This window comes from Rhincodon typus, unplaced genomic scaffold (genome assembly GCF_021869965.1).
Source record: "Rhincodon typus isolate 14 unplaced genomic scaffold, sRhiTyp1.1 hic_rhity00006019, whole genome shotgun sequence".
NCBI classification, from domain to species: domain Eukaryota; kingdom Metazoa; phylum Chordata; class Chondrichthyes; order Orectolobiformes; family Rhincodontidae; genus Rhincodon; species Rhincodon typus.
Genome location: NW_025971657.1, coordinates 1 through 10,368, shown reverse-complemented (window position 1 = coordinate 10,368; position 10,368 = coordinate 1). Strand labels below are relative to the sequence as shown.

At 37.3% G+C, this 10,368-nt stretch overlaps 1 protein-coding gene across 1 annotated transcript; it reads left to right on the top strand.

Moving 5' to 3' along the window:
- Window positions 1-1,124: 1,124 nt before the first annotated feature.
- LOC109927382 (interleukin 17 receptor E-like) lies at window positions 1,125-10,056 on the top strand (the record flags this gene model as incomplete). Its single annotated transcript, XM_048594111.1, has 7 exons — window positions 1,125-1,193; window positions 2,845-3,008; window positions 5,377-5,421; window positions 5,982-6,039; window positions 8,927-9,075; window positions 9,544-9,609; window positions 9,999-10,056. Coding segments are annotated over exons 2-7 (439 nt in total), but the record flags the coding sequence as incomplete, so codon positions are not given.
- Window positions 10,057-10,368: the final 312 nt, after the last annotated feature.

Sequence of the window (10,368 nt, the reverse complement as noted above, 5' to 3'; positions counted from 1 at the left end):
ATAAAAGTTAGTGCAGATGCAGTGGAACTTTTGCCCCCACCATATAGCCTGCTAGCACTGGTTTACTAGTCATGTAGGCGGACTGTTATGTTCACTCCTTTTGGTGTGAGAATAATCATTGCAGCCCAGGTGGGAATAGGACTCCACTTGGTTCTTAAGTGATCACTATTGACTCATGAGGCCTCACTTAGTAGTGGTAGATGGTGCTCAGGTGTTCCCACCCAGAGCATGTTGGGGTGGGAAGGCAGTAGGCTTCCAGGATCCACCTCCTGTCTCCAGTCCCACTAGCTTCAGGGCCAGTTGATTCCACCCTGAATTGTTTCTTAGTCTAATTATAATTTTAGTTGAACAGCCTTTCCTGGTTGATTATGCTATACATCTAATGAGAACCACTTAACTTCTTCTAATTTTGCAAACTGTATCTTGGGGATTTTATTTAAAGAAAAACATTTGGCACAACAGAAATTGATAGCAAATTGTTTACATTTCTGGAATTCTAATATCATCAGTGGATTTTGGCACAACAAAGGAAGGTACTTCAGCTTTGCTGCAATTACTGTAAAGCCTATAAATTTGAGAGGATTACAGCTGAACATCTCTCAAATCAATGCAAGTTAGATTGTGAAATCCAATCATTGTAGTTTCTTGACATTGAATCAGATTATCAAATAATTGGGTGGGGCTGGAGTTTCAGGGCAAGTTAATCTTTAATATTCACATTCTTTAACTAATATAAATCATCATAATGCACTTTATTCAATGTAATGTAATCTCTCAAATAAGTATTAGCGTCATTTGGTAAAAGAATAAATGCAAAAGCTCCTACTCGATATGAATATTTATCCATTCTATCAGACTAAACAGCCAGAATGAGCATGCTCTTCAGAAAATTATTTTCCTTTGCAATACATAAATAGATTTCCCTGACATCTGGAACTTTTACATCGAACATCTTGTTTTCTCTAGTTGCTGTAAGCTAACTTACTGACACGTTAAATAAAATGCTTCGAATTAAAAAGAACTCCTATTCATTTAATCAATGGTCCTCAGGTCAGCTGTTCAGAAGTTGAAATGGGAATAACATTTAATCACTTCCAGGAGCTGAGTTTGATTTTGACCTATTGCTGGAGGATTGTGGATGGGTCTTATACAACTGTTCAAACATCTCTGACGGCTTTTAAGTAAATATTCTGGTAGGTGTGAATCAGTAGAAGCAAGACACTTTCAAATTTGATGCAGTTTAGGAAATTTGGAGAGATCTTTCAAGTTAAAGGCTTCACAAATGGAAGTAACAGAGTTGGGTGGTATTGTGCTTAGATATGCTGCTAATTTGTGTCCATCCAAGATCTAGTATAATTTATTTCTGTTCGTTCATTTCAGACAAAGTCTTATTTTAATAATTGTACAACAACAATTTGTAATTTTCTTCTCCATTTTCCTCCGCTTTTGTCAGGATATGTGGGGACAGGTATCTTGTTTTTCATCTATATTTCAACGTAATCTGGGCATCCCATTGTGAAAGATCTGGAATTTAAAACTTGTGATAGTTGAATCCAAAGCTATTTGCTGCTTTTCTTTACTTTTCAATCCTATACACCTGTTCAGAGATGTTACTACACACCTCTGGAGCAGGTGGGACTTGAATACGGGCTGCTTGGCTCAGGGGTAGGTACACTACCACTCCAATACGAAGGCACCTGGGTCAACATTCAATTCAACTGATCCAGAGGCTGGTCATAGGCACACAGTTGCTAGTAAGCTCACTCTAACAAAAAATAATATCAACCAGTGCATACAATTACTTTATATTGTTTCACAGGATGTGAGGTAACTAGTCAGGCCAGCAATTTTTGTCCATCCCTAATTGCCCCTGAGAAAGTAATGGTGAGCTTCCTGAATGGCTGTAGTCCCTGTGATGCAGTTTCTTCCATTGTGTCTCTTACTCACTATGTTAAGATTCCTTTTAAGAGACATTGTCACTGTGTATCGGAGCATGTAACCTGAGGGTGTAAAGGTCTCCTATTCCATTTTATCCTAGATTCACTTGAAGCATGCTGCTCTGTTATAATTTAATAGCTTTAAGCTTTTGCAGAAGCATGTGTGTCTGTGAATATAATGCTCGTATATAATAGTTATCGTGAATAAATGTCTATTGAATTCTCTGCCTGGTATCTATGCCTAGTTTCTTATCTTATGAGGGATAAAATAAACATTGCTATATGAGGCAAAATATCCTTTTGGAGACAGACTTGCATTGCTTTAGGAAGGTAGTTCCAGGATGTTCACCCAGTAACAGTGAAGGTATTATGATACAGTTCTAAGCCTAATTGTGTGGCTTGGAGGGGAACATGTCATCTGCTGCACTTGCCCTTCTAAGTGGTAGAGGCTGCAGATTTAGAAATTATCAATGAAGGACTCTTGGTGAGTTGATGTGTCACACCCTATGGATGGGACATGCTGCTGTCACTGTGTGTTGGGAGAAAATGTAGAAGGTTGTCCAAGGGGTGCCACTAGAATATCTTGATTGTTGTCAGAGCTGCACCTATCCAGTGAAAAGGAGAGGATTCCATCAGACTGCTGACTTTCTTGTGAATGGAGTATAGGCTTTGGGGAGTCATGAGATGAGGTACATGCAGAAGATTCCCATTAATAGATTGGTATAGAATGTTTAAAAGTGATTTTTCAGTGAATTTAAATTGAGTCACTTGAGAGAACTGGGCATGCATTAAAAACATTTTGAGGATAAATACGTGTTCATTGGCACAAACAAATAATATGTTAATACCAATTATAACTTTGCAGTTGTAAATATTCTTTAACCCAGTTCCTGATATCTGACTTCAGATACATCTGAACTCTGGAATGGTATAACGTACGATCATGTATCAGAGGAATTGGCCTGGGAATTGGCTTGTCCTGTGGAAGTCAGTGTAAACCTCTGCTGGATGACTGGAAGCAGTGACCATTGCATTGATCTGCAAAATTCCTTCCACAAAGTACAACATAAAGTAAGTACATATAATTAGAATTTGAATACAAAACAACCATTGGTACCATGACAAATCCCTAATAATGTTTTTCTAGAGCTTAGAAGATGAGGAGGGAATATGATGGTTAGTTTAAGTGGAGTTGGCAAGATCATTTGGGGAAAAACAGTAATTCACTGGTGGCTGAATCTATTCCGGAGGGCATAATTTTGAGAATAACAACAGAATTAAGGGAAAACCATTAGTTCTTTCCAAAAGGAAGTGGATGACTTTTTTAAAATTGTAATTTATGTTGAGAAAAGGGAACAGGAATTTGATTCATCATCTAACTATTTCAAAAGACAAAAAGAAAAGCAGCAATTTGCACAACTGAAGCTAAAGAAAACATTTTATATATGCTAATATTGAGCCTGTATTTCCTCTTCTGACTAGCAACCACAAATTTGACTCGCAACACAAGACAAGCTTTCTAATTTGAACCATTTCCAAGTTTTCAGATTGATTAGCTCACGTTGTAGCAATTTCAGGGGATGTTTTGCACTTTAGAAATCAGGATAATAGTATGATTATATAGTATAACATTTATTTTTCAGCTAACAAGATTTCTTTAATGCCAATTATTTCCATTTTCTGATGGATCACTTTGTTCAATAAAACTTTCATGCTTGTCCCAACAGAAACCTTGCCAATTATGATCTGAATGCAATAAACTATATGTGATATTTCTGTGGGGCTTAGCAGCCAATGAACTAGTCCAGTCATGACTGAGGGCACTGGATCAACTGTGGAGAGCTAGAGGTTTGGGGAATTAAACATATCAGCAAATTGATGAAGCCCAGATTACTACAGGGGATTTTCTGAACTTTGAAAGGGTGATCCATTACAGTGGGACCAAAGCTCAAGTTTTGAAATACTTAGGGAGATTTTGCCAAGAATCAATTACGGAATTCAATCTCAATAAGCAAATGTTAAACTGCAGTTCTTTTATTTTATTAAACGTGTGATTTGAGCAGCATATTTCTTCATTTATTTTGATATTCCTTCTTTGCATTTGTAATGATGTTTTAAAAATGTTTCACACAAGGAAGAATAAAATATTATCGCTACACAAATGATGGCATGTATTGCTTCTATCTTCCAGCAGGTAAACTGATTAAAACTTTAATAAAATGAGGCCTAATATGAGTTGTTATATTGTTTCATTGTACAGTAAGTGAACACACAGATTAGCATATGCATAAAACCTCACTTCAAATTTGCCTTGGTCCCTTCTCAGTAATAAGAAACCACATCACCCTGTGCTGACTAAAATATTTGCTTCATCTTAGTCCCCAACTGTTGAGCGGTTTGACATCTGCTTTCCCAAGGTAAAGAACTGAGCCTTATTTGCCAGTAGACGTTATCCATTGAATGAGTAAAATTAGGTCAGTTATTTTCTATGTTCACAGGAAACGGAAGTGACCTCTGTATTTCAAGCTATGACCCCTGTTAGAACAATAGTGAGACACCTGTTATTATCACCATGTTATAACATGTGATGCCTTTGTACCAATCACTGATGGCTTGTGGGTGGTGACAGATTGCTGGCACCTATCCTCCTACCAACCTTGATCTAAAGGCTGTTCTGTGGTCTGTGGAGGAGAATGGACCAAAAATAGGAAGCAGCTGTTGTCCTTGATGATAAAAGTAGTTTATCCATCTCATTAACTATATACAAGTTATGTTAACTTGTAGGCATATTGAACACTACTAATGAGAGGTAGTGAAGGTGTGTATTTCCATTGGGGGACCATGTCCAACTGCTGTCAGCCTGATGCTCCACCCATTGGCTGTGTAATGTATCAGAATGGTGGAATTTCAGCACAGCTCAGATTAACCCTTTCATATCAGTTACCTTATACAACAACGTTCAGAATTGCCTGTACAACTGCCTGATTTAGGCTTTTTTTTCTCTTTGTCTCAAGTTTTTTTCTGCTTTTATCAGAGAGTTAATGCAACGTATGCAATTTCATGCAAACCGCAGTCTGGAACTTGAAATCAATGTTAAATGGTGACGGCCATTTAAAAACCAATAAACTCAAAATAAGGAAGGGCCAGTTTAGGATTGAAAAGGAAATGTTTCTTCATTTTCAGGCGTGATTAATGCACAGATTTCAATCCTCGGTAAGATTGTGGAGCTGAACACAATAGCATCGTCTAATCACCAATTAGATGCAATTGGAAAATCAAGGGTTACTCTAAATGAATAAAATTCAGTAATCTGCATGGCTTTTGTCATCCAAATTGTCTTGAGGTAGATGCTTTAATACATATAGTTTTGATTTTTAGAAGTAGCTCAATCAATTCTTGTGTGGAAAATAATGCTGGCTATTTCAACTTTGTTGAATAGGTGAGGTATTCACGTGTGGATCCACATCCAAGGCTTTGCGTAAAGGTAAAACTTTTCCTTTCATTCATCTTAAATAGAATTTGATTTTCTTTATTTTCTAGTTAATGCTTAATAAACACACCTAAGTGTTTTTTTTTGTTTAGTTTGCTCCACCCATGCACATCTTCTAGCTGTTGTCTGCCATCCAGAACAGGAATTCTGGATCTGTTAATTTTGATTTTGTTCAACCCAGATGCGAAGATGAATTGTGATACTCCTACTGTTACTCGATGGTTAAAATCAATCAATCAAGTGCAGACTTGGAGTCAAGGCAGGGATCATTTGGTGTATGTATGGGCTGTGCTAAGTGCTGAGTTTTCCAACAGAGCACTTCTATATTTTCTCAATAAAACATAGAGTTGGAAGTATTTTGTCTAATATAGAAATTGTGTTTTTGGAACAAAATTCTATACTCAAAGATTCTGCCCTGTTCTTCGACACTGAATGTCCACCTCATGCGTACAAGTTTAAAAATGTGAATATTTTATGTCTTTTCAGCATTTTAAACTCAAAGTTTGTTTGTACTCATCACCCTAATGTATTGAACTTTAAACTTTGTCTTATAGTTTACCACAAATGAAGGTGTTTGGGTCAGATGTCCTTTTGCTTTTGGATATTTACCAGGTAAAAATATATTTTGAAGGAAGGTGCTCATTGTGTCATGTGGCCCTGAGCCTCTCAGATCCTGCTGTCCCAGGTTTACTCTCTGGTCAGTTAACTGACTTCATTTGGGGCAGAACTTGTAACACTACATTGGGATTAGGCAGCTATGGTTCACGCTCTGGATGGTGTATAGGTTTACATTACACATATAGTTTTACATTCACATTTAACTTCCTAAATGTGTGGATGACTGTTTTAATCTAATGCAGACAGATTTCCAAAGTGAATCTATCAACATGTGAGTGACTGGAGGGAATTAAACATTGTATTTGCTATGTAAAATATCAAAGATGCTTGAAATCAGAAACAAAAATAGAAATTGCTGGAAAAACTCAGCATGCCTGGCAGCATCTGTGGAGAGAAAGCAGAGTTAACGTTTCCGATCCAGTGACCCTTCCTTAGAACACCATATGGTTTGTTATATGGTGGCTTTATGGAAATGTCCGTAAATCGGAATGACTGATAAATTTGTTGAGATTTGCATTGAGGTGGAACCATTGACCATATATTAATGCTATAAAAGTGAAAAATAAAATTTCAAAAGTTGTCAAATTGGTGACATCCTAAGTTTTTTTTATACCTTGTTTTGAATGAATAATTTTAAGATCAATATTTTTTATAATATCATAGTGAAGATTTGCAGGGGTGGAGACATCTAAGGGACATGATTGTAAATTAGAAATCTAGAAAGGACAAGTTTTTCTTCATAGCACCCGAAGGAGGCTGTCCGAAGTATAAAAAATCTGGCATCCTGTAAGCTAAGTTATTAAAGAGCAAGCAACAAAAGGAAAAATACCTGAGGCACGCTTGTTCAAAAAGGCATTGTTTAAGCTCATCCTTGTACTAAATTGCTGGAGGTGTGCTAACATCTTTCAAGGAAACAATCATAAAATGGTGCAACAATATGCCTTGTTATGTCTTCTGTGTTTCCATTAGCAATTTTGAAGTTATTTCATAGCTTTTTGACTGAGGATTTGTTTCCATTTACATTTAAAAACAAAACAAATTCTACAGGACCTTGAGGAAAAATGTTTCCTTCACTCTATTTAGGGTATACAATGCATTGCCTGGAAGTGTGATGGAGGCGTGTGTGATCCGAGGCAATCAAGAGGGTATTAGATAAATTTTTGGATAAAAATAATGTGCAAGGGAATGGTGGAAAATATCAGGAGATTGACACTAGGCAATGACCCTCATTTAATGAGCCAGACAGGCACGATGGATTGAATAGCCTCTTTCTGTGCCATAACACTACTGTGATTCTGTAAAAGATGCAAATTGTCTGCTATATTCTACAGAATGAAGACTATTTTATTGTTGTAACTATTGTTGTCATCAGGTTCCCTTTTCTTTCATGAAACAATTTGTTTTTCTCATTTAAGGTAAATGTATATCAGAGACCAGTTGATAAAGTCCTGTATTGTTTTCAACTTAGATAATTAAACACATCTTTGTTTGGAAGTTGCTACAACTGTCAACAGACTTACAATGAAACAAATACATAGTAGGTACAAAAGTCTTTTGCATGAGTCGACAGGCCATTTGCCTACATTTTACATGCACTGGCCAGATGAACAGTCAACTAGAAGCTGATATACAGCTGGAATAAGTCCATCACGCAACCACCACATATTATGGGCCAGCTAAGTTGACTGACTAACAATGGGATTTCCACCTCTCTGTGAGGAGCTACAAGCCTGGCTTGGAACTCCATCCACCATTCTCTGTGAAGTCACCCAGTAGTGGCATTGTCAGGACCACTGAGGAGATCACCGTTGTCCTGGAAAGACAGGTCCTGGGGTTTTACAGTGGGGAGGGATCGGAGAGCCCAGGGATTTGTGATGGGGACTGTGCAGTGGTGGTGTAGATGTGTCCTGGTTTTGGAGGACAGGTAGATACCAAAGAAAGGGCTGTGGCATTTTGGAGAGAAGATGGTCTCCCAGAAGGACAAATGTATGTCTTCACCCTTCCTTCCTGTCTTTTCCCATCTAGCCATTAAAAATAGCCTGCCCATTTCTGCTCAATTGCCTGTGCCAACCATATTATGCTTTGACTGGTGTACATTGAAGTCAATACCTTGTAAACAGGCCTCATTGATCCTTTTATTTATTTACATATGGCAGATGGGCAACAGTCACCCATCTAGCATTCTATGGGGGTGAGTTGAATGGTGAACATGTAGGTCGCAGGCTGATCACTTGATTTATTTTACATGTTTCCCTGCCACTACTCACTGATAACCCTGGAAAGGTCATGTGAAATCCAACCTCCTGTATAATATGTGTAGCTGGTGTAGAACTTAACTTTATGTCAGAGTGCAAAATGGGTGATAGTAAGGCAGTTCCCAATTTGGATTTTATTAGGAAGTGATTTAAAATTAGCTGTTGATACAGTATCAACAACAAAAACAAAGTTGCTGAAAAAACTCAGCAAGTCTGGCAGCGTCTGTGGAGGAAAAAACAGAGTTAATGTTTCAGGTCCAGTGACCATTCCACAGAACTGGCAGTTCTGGGGAAGGGTCACCGGACCCGAAACGTTAACTCTGTTTTTTCCCTTCACAGATGTTGCCAGACCTGCTGAGCTTTTCTAGCAACTTTGTTTTTGTTCCTGATTTACAGCGTCCGCAGTTTTTTCATTTTTTATGTTGGTACATTATAATTGTTTTACACTGTCACACAAAGTCAAGATCTACCTCGATGTCTTTGAAATTAAACCCTTGGAACTGATCCAAAATTTTAGATTTATTGAGATGAGGACCTCAGTTTATGTCCAAAACGACGAGTGTACTATTTTCAGAACAGACTTCAAAGCATGATGGTTACCAGTTAACAATTTTTTTAAAATCTAGTTTGGATCATGAGTACTGATGAGCAGTTCGGTAAACTGAAGTTTACATTCAAGACTTTGAATAAGGCGGAATTCAAGATGGCTTTGTGTAACAGAACTGCGCCCCATGAGTGTGACCCACTGAAGGAACTGCAAGTTACTGCAAATACAGTGAGTTCATGTTGATTTTAAACCACACATTAGTCAATAGGACTAAAGATGCTATGTATGTTCATGTGAAACAGCAAAATATTTTCACCACAAACTTGAGAAGGCTTACAAATATTCAGATGCATTAAATATTTACAAAGTACAGTTTTTCCTAATCCAATTAAAATAAAGCTTAAATTTAATAGTAATTCTTAAAAGGAGCTGTTTTGCATTATTCAACTAAATTAGTTATTTAATTATTTGACACTCACTCAACATTCAAAACCGATCTTGCTTGGCATTTTAAAATAAACATCGTATGGAAAAGAAATCATGTTGTACTTGGTCTTCCTTTGACATAATTTGAGTCATGTTTTTGAGGTAGCTGCTTTTAATAGGAAGACTTGCAATAACCACAGAGTTGTTCATTGATTTACATATTAGTTCCTGCTTCGAAGCAATAACTCATCAAAATATTTTATGTTGCAGATTGGTGTCTATTCTCAAATTTTTAACCTGTCGCAGGAAGACTGTGAGAGGGATGTTTGCATACAGGTATGTGAGTGCTTTCAGGTTAGCAAAGATTTCTCTTCTTAAACTTTAGCTTCGTGTTCTGAAGTTGGAGACTCGTATTGGCTGTGTTTTTGATGTCTTATTCAGTACAAGACAAACCAGAGCAGCCCATTTTACCTGGGAGGGGTTGGAAGCATTGGAACACATGCATTTCACCAAAATGCTTCAAGCAAGGATTTGATCAATAGCAATTTGAAGCAACAAAATCTGGTCACTTTCCCTTCTATAGCCAGGGTGATCAAGATATTTATAGTATGTCACTAATTGCCAGAATTTCCAGTCAGTACACCCAGGGCTACATTTCCTTTAATTAAAAAAATATATAATTATTAATAATTGACAACATAAATTTAAATGATTTGTCCCAACAGGGATGGCGGACAGATATTGAATATTCTGTTCGGATTCAGTTCTGTGACATCATGTGTAGTAAGTAACTGATTTATCTTTCTTTTTTGGGGAGTTTTTCTGCTAAGATGTCTAGTGTGTTTCGCTCTTCTATTTGTACTGAATAATCTGTTTCAAATAATTTGTTACAACATGCAGTTCACGCCTGTGGGTGGCTGCACTGTTGGAGGCACAATCTTTCTGATGTGCCATGAAACTAAGGTCCCTTCTCACAGATTCTATGCTTTTACATCATAGAAGTAGGGCCTTCAGCCATCATGTCTCTGCTGGTCAAAACAACCACCTAATTATTCTAACCAAAAGAACTGCGGATGCTGTAAATCAGGAACAAAA